Source organism: Dipodomys merriami, unplaced genomic scaffold (genome assembly GCF_024711535.1).
Source record: "Dipodomys merriami isolate MVZ:Mamm:240054 unplaced genomic scaffold, mDipMer1.0.p SCAF_202, whole genome shotgun sequence".
In the NCBI taxonomy this organism is placed as follows: domain Eukaryota; kingdom Metazoa; phylum Chordata; class Mammalia; order Rodentia; family Heteromyidae; genus Dipodomys; species Dipodomys merriami.
Genome location: NW_027203405.1, coordinates 1,098,259 through 1,113,877, shown reverse-complemented (window position 1 = coordinate 1,113,877; position 15,619 = coordinate 1,098,259). Strand labels below are relative to the sequence as shown.

At 64.5% G+C, this 15,619-nt stretch overlaps 1 protein-coding gene and 1 long non-coding RNA gene across 2 annotated transcripts in view; one reads left to right on the top strand and one right to left on the bottom strand.

Annotated features, from left to right (window-relative positions):
• Positions 1-3,262, bottom strand: part of Bahcc1 (BAH domain and coiled-coil containing 1) — a 52,997-nt gene extending 49,735 nt beyond the window's left edge. The window contains exon 1 of the mRNA XM_070031624.1: positions 3,085-3,262. Within this exon, the coding sequence (XP_069887725.1) occupies positions 3,085-3,262 (178 nt within the window). The remainder of the gene's footprint in view (positions 1-3,084) is intronic.
• A 3,499-nt stretch (positions 3,263-6,761) lies between these two features.
• Positions 6,762-11,335, top strand: LOC138833241 (uncharacterized). The gene is made up of 4 exons (XR_011373848.1): positions 6,762-6,929; positions 7,556-8,708; positions 9,520-9,583; positions 9,730-11,335. It is a non-coding gene; the product is annotated as an uncharacterized lncRNA (long non-coding RNA).
• Positions 11,336-15,619: the final 4,284 nt, after the last annotated feature.

Here is a 15,619-nt window from a genome sequence, read left to right as displayed (position 1 = left end):
ACCAGCTTGGGTCCCATGGCATCTCCACACAAGGCATGGGCTGGCAGACCAAGCCCAGACCAGGGCAATTCACACCCCAAAGAGAGAAAGAAGGACGATTCAAAAGAACACGTGAATAGACCCCTCTGTGGGGCTCCGCCCCCGGGGGTCACCGGGAGACCGACAAGGACAGGGGCCGACCTAGCCGGAAGGGGAGGGTCAGGCACACTCATCTCCTGGGCTTCTCCCAGCCGACTGTGGGCTGATTAAATGTGCTCCTCACTCCTTGGGGAGAGCGAGATTCCCCAGTCGCTCCAGGCAGAAACATTGATGAGAAATCTTGGGTTGTTTCTTGTTGATTTTCTTTCTTTTTTTTTTTTTTTTTAACCTCCCCCCTTCCCAGATTTCACAGCTTTGCCTCCGGACCATCTGTATTAGAGACAAAATCTAACACTGCACTAAAAATAATGGCTCCAAACATTTTAACTGCACCTCTCAGTGACAAGGTTACAGGAACAGCACTTTACCACGAGACCCTACGTGGAAAAAGAAAAAAGAAAAGAAAAGAAAGAAAACCTACAGACCAAATAGCTAACAACACTTTCACTTTTGGAAAAAACCAACCCGGGAGAAGCCGGGGTCCTCCTGGCTGACACTGGCAAGTCCTGGGTACGGAGGAAGAAGGGCAGACTCTGTGGGAAGACTCTGAGCCCAGGCTCAGCGGTGGCCAGGCCAGGCCAGGTCCACAGGGAGAGTGGCCCAGTACAAGGAGGTAGGACTTAAAGAGAGCTGGGATTGCAGCCCTATGGCTGGATGCTCTGCCACCTGCCTGGGAAGCGGCCCAATGAGCGGAAGAAGCCACCGACAGACTCTCCTCTCGGCCGGCAGCCTGCGCAGGGAGGGGCAGCCGCCCCACTGCAGCCTGGCCCGCAGGCCAAGGCTGTCCATGCAAATGGAAGGAGAGTCCACCACGCTGGCCGTTTGGAGATCTGCACAGAAGGCTTGAAACAAATGACTCGACTCACTACACTTTTCTTTTTTCCTTTCCAGACACAGACAAAAGTAGAGGGAGCCAGGTGTAACGCCTTTTAAAAAAAATACACGAAGCAAAATTTTAAAACCAATACGACATCCTGACTCCTTGAGATTACAAAGGGCTCTGGCCCCACGCGGCCCCACGCGGCCAGCTTCCCACACAAACCAGCCCAACATCCCCAAGCACAATAGGTCCTTCCAGTCCCCAGGGGTGGAAGCTAGGCTTCCAGGATCAGGCACATGTGGCCCTCCAGCCACTAAGGGGGGACCCGAGGAGGAGGGCCCCCAGTGCATGGGGTGGAGAGAAGGCCTGGGGTCAATAACACAGCAGAGGACCCAGGCCAGGGCCAGGTGCAATCCTTCCCACCCCTCAGTGGCCTGCACTCCAAGAACCACGTGGTCCAAGTTAGAATGAGCAAGAAAGACAAAGGTCCAAGCCACCCCGCCACATCCCACCTGACTGGGTATTACCTACATCTGAAAATAAGGGCAGAAAAGAGAAATGGCGGCTGACCCAGAGATGGGCAGACTGTGGGCTGGTGAATGGGGTCGGGAGGCAGCAGTGACCTGAACGGGTGGGGAATGTGGCCTGTCCTGTACTCCCCAGGGGGGCAGCCCCCGCCAGCCAGGGCACGGACCAAAGCCTCCCTCTCCCTCCGCACAGGGCCCCTCCTCTCCATCCCACTGTAACTGCAGGGCAAGAGGGCCCCGCATATGGGGGCGGGGAGGCTTCCTCCCCATCCCCCAACAGTAGGCTTGGCCTCCCACCCCCAGCACAACCAAAAGCCTGCAGCTAGAGGCCAGGACTGGCCTGGAAGCTGGGGAACTGTCCCTGCAGCCCGACCCCCTCCCCCGTTCCCCAGTGGGGTCTGAGCTGGGTGGGCCAGGGTGGGAAGAGACACTTAATAACCACAGTGACAAAAGGGAAGAGGTTTTTTTAAATTGCCATTTGTTTAGGCAAGGACTTTCCCCTTCCTCTCTCCAGCTATAAAGCTAGGAGAGGGGGGGAAAAAGGAGAGAAAGAAAAAGGGAAGAGCAAGAAAGAACCTGGCTGGGCCATCTCCCCCAAAGCTCTTCAGAAAAGGAAAGAGGAGCAGGCAGCCTGGCTGGCATGGCTGCCCACTGGGTAATCCTCCTGAAATAAATGCTGGGGGCTCCTTAGTAATTAAGCAATTTCAGGTTTGGAAAAGGATACATATATATATGTATATATATATATATACATAGGTGTGCATATATGTGAGTGTACATATACACACATGTACATAAAGGAAATGTACTTTTTCTTTTTGGTCACCATCCTTTCCTGCGGTCCCCTTTTAGTACCGTCTCCGCCATCCGTTTTAATCCATGCACTAATTGTAATCCCATTAAAGCAGATATAATTTTATTAGTATTCACAGTTCATCAAGCTAGCAATAATAACTGTTACTGCCAAATTAAAAAAAGAAGGCACCGAGCGACATTTCTGATGTTTAGAACGAACCACATACCACCAGCCGGCGAGGGCTCGGGCCGGCCCCGGGACACGGGCTCTGTTCACCTACCGCGTGGACGCCCGGGCTGCGCGGCCAGCCGGCGGGGGACGCGGGGCGCTCCCCGCCCGGGCGCAGAGCGCACCGACTCGCGTGCACCGAAATCCCGCGCGCCTGCCCAGCCGGGCCGAGCCCGGACACCCGAGGCGCTGGTGAAAGCAAACGCAGCCCCTGCAAACCCATTCTCGCCCTGACTGGCACGGCTCCTGTCCCGGGCAGCTCCCGGGAGCGCTCGGCCCGCGCCCGGCGCCCACCCCCGGCCACCGGGCCGTGCGGCTCCCGGCTCCCGCAGGAAGGGCGGCGCGGCCCCGGCGCCCGCCGCGCCCCAGCGAGGCGCAGGGACGGCAGCGCGGCCCGCTCCGCCGGAGGGGAGGCGGCGGCCCCGGGGCCGCGCGGGGAAGGCGCCCGGCCGCCCGGCGTGGGGGCCGCGAGGCGAAGCCCCTCGGCCGGCGCCGGGCGCGGCGGGCGGCGCTCGTTGGGCTCCCGCGTCCTCGGCTGCCCGGGGCCCCCCCCGCCCCGCCGGCCGGGCACTGACCTGCGTGAGGCGCCGTGGGCAGCGGCGACGGGAAGTACTTGCCCGGCTGGAAGTGCGCCGGGGGCTGCGCGGCGGGCGCGGCCGGGGCGAGGCGCGCGGCGGCCGCGGCGCTGCGGTGGCCCAGGCTGCCCCGTTCCGACAGCAGATGCGGCGGCGGCGCGAAGTCTCGGCCATCCATGCCGGGCCCTGGCCCCGGCCCCGGCCCGCCGCCGCCTCCCGGGAGCAGCGCGGCCGGGGCCCGGGGACGGCGGGCGGCGCGGGCGGCGCGGAGGGGGCGGCGTCTGGGGTCCCCGGCGTCAGGGGCGGCGGAGCCCGTCAGCACGCCGGCGGCCCGGGCTTCTCGGCGGGCGGCCGTGCCCCGAGCCGGCGGCCGCCGTGAAGGTCCATGGTCTGCGGAGGCAAGCGGAGGAGACTCGGTTAGTCGGGGCTCGGCTGGCCCGGGGGTCCCCGCCCTGCCCGCTCTCCCCGCCCCCCGCCCGCCCGCCCGACCCGCCGCCAGACCCAGAGATGCGGCCCCGAGCGCGCGGCGGGCTCCCCGCGGCACACGCCGCACCGCGCCGCACCGCGCCGCTCCGCGCCCGGGGCCCCGCACGCACACGCACCGTCCCGGCCGCGTGCGGCCTGGAGGAGCGGGGACGACCCGGCCGCGCCGTGGGCAGCGTCCCGGCCCTGCGGGAGCCCGCGGCGAGGGCGCCGTGGCGAGGCGGCTGCGGGCTCCGCCGGGCGATCGGAACCCCAACCCGCGAAGCCATCACGCACACTGGCGCGCGCCCTCCCCCGCACGCCCGCTCCCCTCCCCCGCCGCCCAGGGGCGGCTCGCGGGCGCAGGCCCGGGCCCCGCGCGCGTTTCCCTGCTTCCCCGCCACGCCGGGGTCCGGCTTTTACCGCAGTCCGCTTACCCGAATAACCGTGCTAATTGGGCGAGTCATTTTATTGATTGTAACTCGAGGTTTCTTTATAACCTTCTTTTTCTCCCCTCCCCTCCCCCACGCGCCTTCCAGGCCATTCTTTTGAATCTGTCGCCCCCCACCCCCCTCCCCGCAACAGGACCGGCCCGGCCGCCCCGGCACCGGGGCCAAAACCCCCGGCCGGGTCCCCCGCGCCCCGGGCGCCCGCGCCCGCCGCCGGCATCACCTGGGCCGCCGCGCCGCAGTGCCAGGCCCGCCGTGCCCGGAGCCGGGAGCTCCCAGGCGAGGCTGCAACGATCACCCCGCCCCCCAATCAAATTCGCCCAGGATCTTCTCCTGCGAATTGGGGGCTCGGGGGGGGGTCTCAGAGTCAGAAAGTGTTGGCCCTTGGCCTCCCGGACCGGCCACGACGTTTCCCCATTCACAGCCCGCCGGGGGCCGGGAGACCGGGGATCGGCGGCCGGCACCCAGGCCGACGCTGCGGCGAGGCGGATGGGCCGCGCCTGGGCAGTCCTCCCAGCCGCCGGTCCTGCAGGACCACCTAGAAGGGACCCTCGAGTCCCTCGTCCACCCCCCCCCCACTGGCCGGCGAAACTGGGACGATTTCAGACTCGGCGAGGAGCCACGGAGCCCGGGGTGGTGGCCTGACCGCCAGACACGTGCGCCTCCCTCCGCGGCACCCACCGCGGCTTCCCCCGAGCGCGCATTGTCTGCGGGGCAGGGATCGCCTCCCAGCCAGGGGAGGCGCCGGACGCCACGCTCGGAAGCGTGAACTTTCGAGAAAAACTCCTGTGTGGTTCCTTTTTAACATATAAAACGTCGGCCCACGGTCACAACAAAGCGGCAGGGACGAGTCCTATTTAAGCGCCGCGCTCTCGGCTCGGGCTGCACCGCGCTTCCACTCGCGGGCTGTTCGGCGTCTGATTTCATCCATAACCAGCAGCCCGCGCGTTGCGGGAACACCTATTTGCTGAGCCGATAAGCTTTTTTACTGTTTATCCGGAGCGCCTTTGCATTGTAAATAAGCGGGCTGCACACAGAGCGCCCTTTGTCTCCACTCGCCATACAAAGGAGTTTGGGGCTCCCTTCCCCCTGGGGAGCTCCACGCTTCCCCGGGTGCAACAAATAACCGGGCCGGCCGAGGCGCGGGCCGGCCCGAGGACGTCGGGCGGCCCGGGCCCGGGCGCGCGGGGTCGGCGGGCTGTGGACGCCGGGGTCAGGGGAGGGGCGGCCCCGGCCCAGCGAGGGACCCGCGCGCCCCGGCCCGGCCCGGCGCCGGCCGAGCCCGGGAGGGCGCCCGGCGGGACAAAGGGAAAGAAAGGAGGGGAGGGAGGGTCAGAAACCCGCGGCTTCAAAGGCGCCGGGGGCCCGGAGCGGGGTCGGGGGCGGCGGCGCGGGGGTGCGCGGCTGCCCGCCGGCGTCGGGGGTCGTGTGGGCTGGCCTTTTGTCTCGGGCCCCCCAACAAGTCCTGGCAAAGTTGCCGAGAAAGTGCGAGCGGCTCGCGGTTCTTGGGACACGGGCTCTTGCCCGCAGCCCCTGCGGGCCGGCCGCCGGCGCGGGGACCCTCCTCGCCCGTCCGCCCGCTCGCTCGCCCACGGACGCGTGGACCGCGCCGCCCGCCCGCGCCACGGCCACCCCCGCGGTGAGCCCCCGGCCCTCCCTTTGTGTGCTCTCCTCCCGGGAGCCGCCGCCGCGCCCGCGGCTCTGCCCACGCCCGGGACCCGGGAGGCCCGAGCCCGCCGGGGCGCGCGCGGGGCATCCGCGGCCCGGGCCTCCAGTCCCGCGGCCCGAGTCGCCACCCAGAGTCCCGGAGCTCGGCGCCCACCGCGCGCCCCGGCCCCGGCCCCAGGGCGGGCTGCCGGGGAGAGCCGCCGGGCCGCGCCGCAGCCCCGGGCAGGGCTGGCGCGAAGGTGGCGGCAGGCCGAGGGATCGCTGACCACGGCTCGGAGGAAGGGGCCAGACCCCGGAACATCTCCCCAGGGCGGCGGGGCGTGACCCCCGGGCCTCCGTCCCCCAGGCCGGAGGCCTGCTCCGGGAGCCCGGGCCGATCTTCAGGCTGGCTTTGTTTGCAGCTCTTGCGCCCCCGAACCGGCTCACACACTCGGGGTCTCCGGTGGGGAAGCGGGATCCGGGCCCCCCCGACCCCGGCCGGTGCCCGGGCGCGCGGGGCGCCGCAGGGCCTACTCGGCCGGCCGAGGCCGGGCGCGCAGCGGGCGCGGGTGGCCCGGCGCCGCGGTGGAACCCGCTCCCTACGAAACGGCCGCGCGGCCCCGCCGCCGCCCGCCCGAGCGAGGAACCGGAGCCAGGGCCGCGCCGGACCCCTGCCCCCCACCTCCCGGGGGGGGACGCGGCCGCCCCCGGAGCCCACGCCGCGAGGACGAGCGCCGCCCGGGCCCCCTCCTCCACCCTCGCTCCCCAAGGAAAATAAACACACACAAAGCAGCACCTCTAAACTGTTCCCGTGAGCCAGCGGAGCCCGAGAACCGGCCGCCACCCTCCCCTCCCAGCCCCTCGCCTGGCCGAGGAAGCCCCTGCGGGCGGCGGCCCGGGCGCCCGGAGCCGCGGGGTCCTGCGCGGCGGAGCGGCCGGGCGGGGCCCCTCCGCGGCGGCTGGGGGAGGGGAGAGGATGGGGGCGCGAGGCGTCGGGGCGCCGGGTCCGCCGGAGCCGGGCGCGCGTGCGGTCCACCCGGCCCCCGTCCTGTCCCGATTATTTATGTTTAATGCTGGGTGTCGATCGAGACAGGCGCTCGGAGCGCGGCAAGGACGCAGGACGGGGGGACCTGAGACCGATCGATACGACTTTCCGGAGGAAAAACCGCGCTCCCGTCGAGTCCACCTTTAAAAAGAAGAAGGCCTTCTCGACATTCTCCCGGGTTCTTTCAGAGGGAAGATCGGTTACTTCTCAGCACAACCCTGAATTCCTCTGCGCCAAAAAATGTAAGTCCCCAAAGCCAAGACAAAAAATAATAGTAACCAAAATACAAAACCAAAAAGGAAAGCAATTTCAGTTACTTACTGGAGGCTGTTTCCGGGATACAAGTGAATGCAATACAATTAAATCAGTAAATGTGACTTTGTTTTGTATTCCTATTGGTATTTTCAATGTGCTGACTGTTGCACTGTAAATGCACGGCTTCCACAACAACGACTCTAGCGAGCCCATCCAGAGCGGCCCTCAAACCTGCAGCCCGGCGCGGCCAGCCACGGGCCCTGCATACTAATAAGCTCGTGCCGCTCAGCCCGGACCAGCCCGCGCGCTGATTGGCCGCGCGGCTCTCCACGGCCGGGAGCTCGTGCCACTCATTCGGCGTAAACAGGCCTCCCAATAGGCTGGCGCCGGGCCAGGGAGCTGCCAATCAGCGAGCAGCGGGGCTACTACCCAGCCCGATGGCGCCTAATTCAAGCCTGGCGACTGCGCAGCTCCTTTGCGCAGCTCCTAGCTGCTGAATGGGGAATGTGGTGGCGCTGGGCGGGAGAGGGAGCCGGGGGCGAGGGAGAGCGCGTGTCCGGACGCAGGGAGAGGCCTTTCTTCTTCTTCTTCTTCCTCGCCTTTAATTCCGCAGATCTAATGCTTCTGGTTCAGAGGACCGCGGCGGGGGAAGAAACACCAGCACTCGGTAAAAACAGATGTCCTTTTCCTACCTGGAATCGGAACCTGACTCAGGTAGGCCCCTCCTGCGGGCCCCGGGGCCGCCCGGGGTTGCGGGACCCAGCTGCACCGCCCGCTCCCGGGAACGGCTGGCCCGGCCGGGCCCCGGGCGCGAGCCCTCCCCCCGACCCTCTCCGAGCTATCTCGATCCTCACGGATCAAGAAGCAACATGAGAAGCGAGGGTCGCTGGCGGGGCGCGCGATCGCCTTTTCCCTCCGCTCCCAGGCGTCCTCCCCGGGTCATTCGGGGAGGGTGCAAACGATGGGCGCGAAGCATCGTACTGCTCCGCGCGGCTGTCCTGCCTGACCGCTGGATCCTCACTGCCGCGGAAAACCGCCACCCAACCGCCCTCCACCGAGACCAGAATCAAACCGCTTCTTAAGCCCCTCCGCAGGCAAATACTTCGGCTAGAATTTGGCTTCCTACCCAAATGGTATTTATTCTCAAGAAGTCGAGGTGATGCCTTAGTGGTGGCGAATACGCTACTCCTCCTTTTCTGTCTGAGAAAAAAAAGATGCTCAGGACTGGATGCACCCTCGCACGCGTTAGGACTTCGGAGCCGGGCTCCGGTGCGGTCGCGCAGGGGTTAAAGCTGAAGCCCGTCGTCTCCTTTTTCTCCCCGCCCCCTCTTCCCCTCCCCCGCGGGACCGCCGGGATTGGTTGGCACTCCGCCAGCGGACTGTCAATCACCGAGTGTAAACAAGGCGCTGATTGGCTGGTGTCCAGTCCGCACTGGGCCTCCTGAAAAAAGCAATTACTGGCTCCGCGGTTTCAAGGCTGCCCAAGGCCGCTTGATGAAAGGAGATAAGCTGGGGACCGTTTCCAGGATCCCCGCGGGCCGACCCCGGCAGCCCGAGAGCCGAGGTGCGGCGGAGAGTCTGCGGATCAAAGGAATCCTCCTAGTGGTGGAAGCGGGCGCACGGCCGGGACCGCCTCGCCCCCCGCGGGCAGCGGTGACCCGGGGTGGGGGCCGCGAGCCTCGGGCAGGGACTCCCGTACCTCCCGCCCGCCGGAGCGGAGCCTCCGCCGGCACCCGCTTCGGGCAGCTCGGCCGGGGGGAACTCAGGTAAGCCCGGGGTCCGCAGGCCGGGACGCGGGACGCGGGACGCGGCGCGGCCACGCCGGCACCCGGGGCCCCCCGCGGCGGGCTGGACCGCGGCCGGGGGCCCCGGGGGCGCGGCGGCTGCTCGGCAGCGGGGAGCCCGGAGCGCCGAGCCCCGCGAGGCCCGAGGGGCGCGCGGCCGTCTCGCGGCCCGGGCGGCGGAGCTGGGTTCCGGGCCGAGGCGCGCGGGGCGCGGCGGCGGCGGCGGCGGCGGCGGCGGCGGCGGCGGCGGCGGCCCGCTTCCCACGCACGCGCGCGGGCGCCGCGCCCGGCTCCGGAGAAAGGCGCTGCCGGAGCGGGGCCGGCGCGGGCCGCTCCAACCGGGGAGTCCGGCCGAAGGCGAGAGGAAAGGAGGAGCCCGCGCTCACGCACCCCCGCGCCCCGGCCGGGCCCCCCCGCACGCGCCTCCCCGCGCCCCGGCCCCCCCCCGCACGCGCACCCCCCCCTCCCGCGCCCCGGCCCCCCCCCCCGCACGCGCACCCCCCCTCCCGCGCCCCGGCCCCCCCCCCGCACGCGCACCCCCCCTCCCGCGCCCCGGCCCCCCCCCGCACGCGCACCCCCCCTCCCGCGCCCCGGCCGGGCCCCCGCGCCCCGCCTTCCTCCCCCAGCCTTTTTTCTCCCCTTTTCCCCTCGCTCAATGCCCTTTCCAAACGGTTGTGACGCCAATGGCTGCCGCCCGGCCGGCAGCTCGCAGCGCCCACACGGGCTCCCGGGCGCCCTCGGTCCCGGGCCGCCCTCCCCGCGGTCCCGAGCGAACACGTGTTTCCGCGTGCAGAGGAACGTGGCGCCGGGGTCTGCAGCCCAGCCTTCCGGCGGCAGAGCGGAGGTGGACGGCGGAGGTCAGTCCTGGCTGCGCGCGGCCCGGCTCCGCACAGGGAGGGGGTTCCAACCAGGGCTGGGCCCTCCGCCCCAGTGCCCGGCCCCTGGGCCCTGGGCCCTGCAGCCCCTCACGGGCACACTGAGCAGACAGCCCATCTCTTCCCAGCTGGAGCATGGAACTCCTTCCCACCGCTTGCTAGACCCTCTCCGGGCTCCCCTGGCCTGGGGAGATCAGTGGACACCTCACAGAGCCGTGCGCCCTGGCAGCTGGGCACCACACCCACACCGCACTTCATCGTTTGTGAGTTCACGCATCCTCCGCATGTGCACACGTGGGTGCTCGTGCCGTAGCGTGTGCTCCATTTACACACATGTATACCACCTGTCCTCACACGCATGACTCCACACACGTGTGCCAAACACGCAGGCAAAGACACCTCACACATGCAGAAGTACAGAGTGCAGCCAGCCCTTCCCACCTGTCCCTGAAACCTCCAGCCGACTCTCCTGCCCCACAGTGCCCGGTCCAGCAGCCATCTCAGCCCATTCCCCACCCCACCCCCCCAAGCTCCCAAGTGACCACCATCCCACTGTGTGAAATCACCAAGTAAATAATCATATTTTTAATACACAGGCTGGGGGGGGCAGCATCAGGCGAGTTACATAAAATTGTGAATTAGTCACCACTCCAAGTAAAGAGAGCAGCAGCACTGGCACTGGGCGATTGCATGTCCGTGTCTCTCCATTGTTCCCTGGGCCATTAGTCAAAGGGCAAATTAGAAACAATTTCTTGATGACAAAAACTGACTCTTAATTCTTCCCACCAGAGGCACAGAGGGAGAGGTCCTAGGCTGGTTTCTGAAGGGGGGGGGGGTGTTGAACCTGCCTGGACCATGTGCACATTGGACCCTGGGCTGGGGCTGAAGGGCTGGGCTGAGATAGTCAGCACTCTTAGGCCTCCCCAGCTACCCCAGAACCAGTTTTGTTTTTTTTTTAATAAACGTATTTTTTATTGTGAAAATACCATACAGAGGGGTTACAATTACATGGGCAAGATAATGAGTACATTTCTTATCAAGCATTGTAGCCTCCTCCTTTGTTTCCCCTTCCCATCCCTTCCCATCCTCCCCCCCACCAAAGTTGTAAAGTTCGTTTTTCAACATAATGACTTGTACATCTCATTGTTGCAATGGGTCCTCCTGTATCCCTGTTTTAACGATTTGTTTTTTTCCCTTCCCTTCCACATATACCAACATCAAATACAGTGAAAGCAGGGGTTATACCATGGGGAAGGGACATACAAAGCAACAAAGACATAATCTTATAAATATGTTAGAAGCAATCGCATGAAAGATTTCTCTTTTTTTTTTTTTTTTTTGTCAGTCGTGGGGCTTGAGCTCTAGGCCTGGGAGCTGTCCCTGAGCAAGTCAGCTCAAGGCCCATGCTCTACCACTTGAGCCATAGCGCTACTTCTAGTTCCAGAACCAGTTTTTTAAGAGCCTAACTAGGGGTGGGGAATGATAGAATTTGCACCCTTCTTCTCAAATAAGAGAAGTGTAAAAACATAAAATTGAAAGCAGTTTCCTGGGTGTGAGCCCCCTCCCCTTATAAGGAGGTCTCCCCACCCTGGGGGGAGGGGCACTTCTGTTCATCACAGCCTTTGGCTGGGCCAGGGTCACTAAAGTCCCTGGAACCCGGTGAGGTGGCGTCCAGGAGAGCCCTCCTGCCTGGGGTATTGGCAGGGATCCCTGCAGTACAGCCTGGGCTTCTGCTTGGGCACAGGCAGCCTTGTCTTCGCCAGGTTTTCTGTGTTCGAGGCTGAGGCTTTGTTGGGCAGACCTACTTGAGCAGGAAGAGAAAGGTGGGGGTGTTCCTGTTCCCAATCCCAGAAGAAAGGGGTTGCGCTCCCAAAGAAAGCTTTCAGTTGCAGATGTCTGTTACTTAGTTGGGCCTAGAGATGGAGAAGGGGTACTCCCAGCCCCTGTCCCAGTGCCTGCCCCTCCCATCCAGAGTCTAGGCTGAGGCCCAGGTAAGGGGCAGAGAGCAGGGACGGAGAAGGAAGGATTGGGAGCACAGCTGGCTGGCAGCGCGTCTCCCCGAGGGTCCGAGCTCCACACGGCCCAGAGGCGACCGGGCAGTGCCCAAGGCCCAGCTGGAAGCACAGGCTTCACCTCTGCAAACCAAAGACCTTATCCAAGGCACACCTCAGGATCTGGCTCTGAGTTTTAAAACACAAGGAGAGGAACCTGATTGACAGCCCCCCCCCCCCGCCCCCTTCCTGGGAGGGAAAGCTCTAACTTCTGTTGTTGCAGGTTTGTCCAGCCAGGTCGGGAGGCGGCCCAGCCCCCTCCCCGTTCAGGGAAGGTGCTTGTTAAACAGAGTCGTAATTTGTGGCTAAATATAACCCAGTGTGTTCACACGGAAAGTATAATTCAGGGTGCTCGTTGTATGAGGTTATCAGTGAAGAGACCCATCTGGGTTAAATTAAAGCAATTTTCATAAAGGGCAGAGGCATCCAATGCCAGGCTGCCTTTTTATTAGTAACAGTACGATTGCCGCTACTAGGGAAGAGGATCAGGAAGGCAGGAGATGCTGGGGACCCCAGGGCTGAGGGGGAGCTTCCAGGGCCCCTTTGCCCTGCTGCTCACTGTTTTCTGCTCTTCCCTGATCTCGGAGGGCCACCACCATCATCGCAGCTCCCCATCCTCCCTGCTGAGTCTGGGAAGGGTCAGAGGGCATGCCTTCCTCGAAATGGAGGCACTGCTTTGTGGGTCTTTTCCTGGCAGGAAGCTGCCCCAGACAGCCTTGGTTTTTGAGGAAGGACCCCCTGACTCCAGCAGCACTTACCCGAAGCTCAGATCTCACCCGCAGGGATGGGGGAGGGGCTGAGCGGCTCACAGCCCTGCTGAAGGATTAGCACCTGGGCAGGGCCCCCGGCTGTCCGGGCTATCTCTGCAGTCTTTTCTAGAGCCCGACCCTTCCTCAAGGACACCTGCCTCCACTTGCCGTCCTGGCCTCAAAGGAGGTGCTGGGAGGCAGAGTAGCTGTGGACATCAGGGTCCTGCTGCCGGGGTCTCTGTCAGGGCAAGTCCGGACCAGGCCAGACTTCCTTGGCCGGATTCCCACACCAGCAGGTAGAGGGACTCCAGCCTTCTAGGCCCTGGGAGACAGATACACGCTGGGTATCTTGGTGCCTCTGATCAAGCCCAGCTGAGTCAGCTAGGACCCAGCCTGGCAGCAAGGCTGGGTAGGGCAGGGCTGTGGGGTCCCCTGGCTTCTACCCCACTCCAGTTCTGGTGGCCCAGCCTAGGCAGCCAGGAACCCGGAGCCCTGCAGCACCTCATTGTCGTTCCCCCCACCCCCCGTGGTGCCAGGTACCTGAAGTCCCGGCAGTTTCCCATGTGCATCCCTTCCAGTCCCCAAGCTCCGTCGGGCTCCCCTCAACACCTCTGCGCCGGAAGAGTGCTGTCCTGGCCGGGCTCCCATACGGCCTGTGGGACTTGTCCTGGGGGGTGGGGGGCCCCCTGCTGCCTCCTCTCCCTGGGAAGAAGCCTCCCTCCGTTCCTCCTGCCGTGTCTGGGGACCTGAGTCTTTGGCCTGGTTATCCTCCCTGTCCCATGGCTGGGAGGGCCTGTGGAGGCCTGCCTGGCCACTGCCCTTTGTTAACAGGATGGGCGATCCGTTCAATTAAAAGTTATTGTTTTCTGACCTACAAGCGCATACTTCACTCCATTCGGGAGGGAGATGTCCATAGTCAGGAGGGCAGGGTTCCCCTGGAGGGGTGCTCCCCGAAAAAACGTCCAGCAGACCGGAAGAGTCTGCTGCTGCATGCCGGCTCCTCAGGCCTTTTCCAAAACCTTCCCCTTGGGCAGATGTGGGGCAGTGGACTGCCCGGCTGGCCAGGCCTCCTCTGCGGGACCCCGGGGTGGGCCTCGTGGTGGGCCCAGCCCCCGACCCCATGTCATGCCTCTTCCACGCAGAAAAGCCCCGGTGGGTGGTAGGAGAAAAAGAACCCGAAGTCCCTGAGACCCAAGCCGGGAAGGCGGCGCTCTGGAGGGGCGGCGCCCAGACCCGTGTCTGAAGAAGGGAGAAGGGAGCTGGCGCAGACTGCAGGCCCGGCCAGAGTGTCCGGAGCCCCGCAGCTGCTGTGTCCTTAAAGGCACCGCCGCTCAGCCAGCCTTTGTCCGAGCTGAGGGCCATGCAGGGGGGGTGGGGGGGAGGAGAGGGGGTAGCCAGGTACAGGCTGTGGGTGCACTCTGCCTCTGCCCCCCCTCCCAGCCTCTGCCCCCCCACCCCCCAGCCCAATCCTGCATTCGACCCTGCAGGGCACAGGGCCGAGCCGGGGCTGGTTGGGGACCTGGGGCAGGGGAACAGGAGAAACCAAGCCCTTCGGGCTGCCTGCGGGGAGAAAGCCATGTCCAGAGGCTGCGCGCTCAAGGACAGCCCTGCATCCCCAAGGACAGCCCTGCGTCCCCATGCTCCTGTCCCCGGCAGGCCTCTGGGACCGACCTCCCACCCCCCAACTCCTGGTTGCACACCCGGACTGTGGTGTCCGACCGGCCTGGACCCTGGGCCTTTAGACAGCCAAGACACAGGACAGGAGGTGAGCGGTGAATGTCTGGCCCCGACCTTCTCTCACCCAGGGCCCTGGGTCCTTGGGCAGACTCGGGGTGCTGCCGGACTGGCCTCTGCATCCCCGCAGACCTCACACATTCACCTCGCAGGCTAGAGGCCTCCCCCAGCACCGCATCCACAGGCCCACGGCGGCCTGGGCGCCCTCCCGCCTGCCCGTCGGGGTGAGCTGCGCCTGGCAGGTCTCTGACTGCCACTGGGAGGAACTGCTAATAGACAAGAATCTGGAAGCCAGATCCAGCAAGGTCAGGCTGGCCTGAAACCAGGAGATGACGTTTAACAGGCTGGATGTGAACCTCCACTTTTCGGTTCAGAAATCAGTTGTAAAAGTGCAGCAGCTTCCCCCTCCGCACATGAGCCCACCCCAGCTGCCCACCCCAGACTCCGCCTCCGGGCCTCTTGTGAATTTCTCTGAACCCAGCAGCTGAGCCTGGCCCCCCCGGGGGGGGGGCTCCCAGGATGTCTGACCCAGAGTCTCTGATGTCAGTCCCACTGGGGGAGGGGACACAGCTGGGGACAGCAGAGAATGGGGTCCTTGTGCCAGTGTCATCAGGCCCAGGGTGTCTATGAACACGGCTTTGTCTGCACCCACACCCCGTGGAGACCACGAGACTGGGGGGGCGGGGGACGGGCCAGTGAGCCTCAGAACAAGAGCTGCTTGCTTTTGGCTTTTTGGCTTCAGCCCTTAGGTGGGTGCTGGACGCAGTCTCTCCAGGCGTGCATGCCCCGAAGTGGGGGTGTGGAGAGGGTAAAAAGGGAGGTTCAAGGCTGGGGGCTAGAACCATTTTGTTAAGCTTTCTCCTTTTTTCTTAAAATGGCAGCCGCGGTGGAGGGAGGTGGGAAGGGGAAGGGGGCCGGGGAGGGAATGCCAAGGAGACATCCCTTCTTCAGCCCCTCTCCCCGATGAGTGCCTCCACCCCAGGCCCAGCTGGGAGCAGAATCAGTGACGGCATCCCAGTGCTGGTCCAGCTGCCTGGGAGTTCTTGGTCATCCAGAGTGAGAGGCCCCGCGTGGCATCTGCCCGCCGGGGGTCCAATTGCAGAGACAAGCCGGGGCTTCAGCTGAGGTGTGGGGGTGGCTGGAGGCTGGGGACTTGGCTATGACTCCAAAGCATTTGGGGTAAGGGGTCAATCCCAGAAGGCTTCCTGGTGGCAAGAAAGACTACAATGTGGACCATTTTTTTTGGCTGAACAGCAGTGGGTTTGGGATAGGCTGTGTGTGTGTGTGTGTGTGTGTGTGTGTGTGTGTGTGTGTGTGTGTGTGTGTGTGTGTGTGTGTGTGTGTGTGTAAACAGAGCCTTGGCACCGTCCCTGAACTTTTTTTGCTCAAGGCTGGCTCTCTACCACTTGAGATACAACCCATTCCACTTTCAGTTTTTTGGTGCTTAACTGGAGATGAGTCTTTTTCACCTGCTTCTTTGCCAG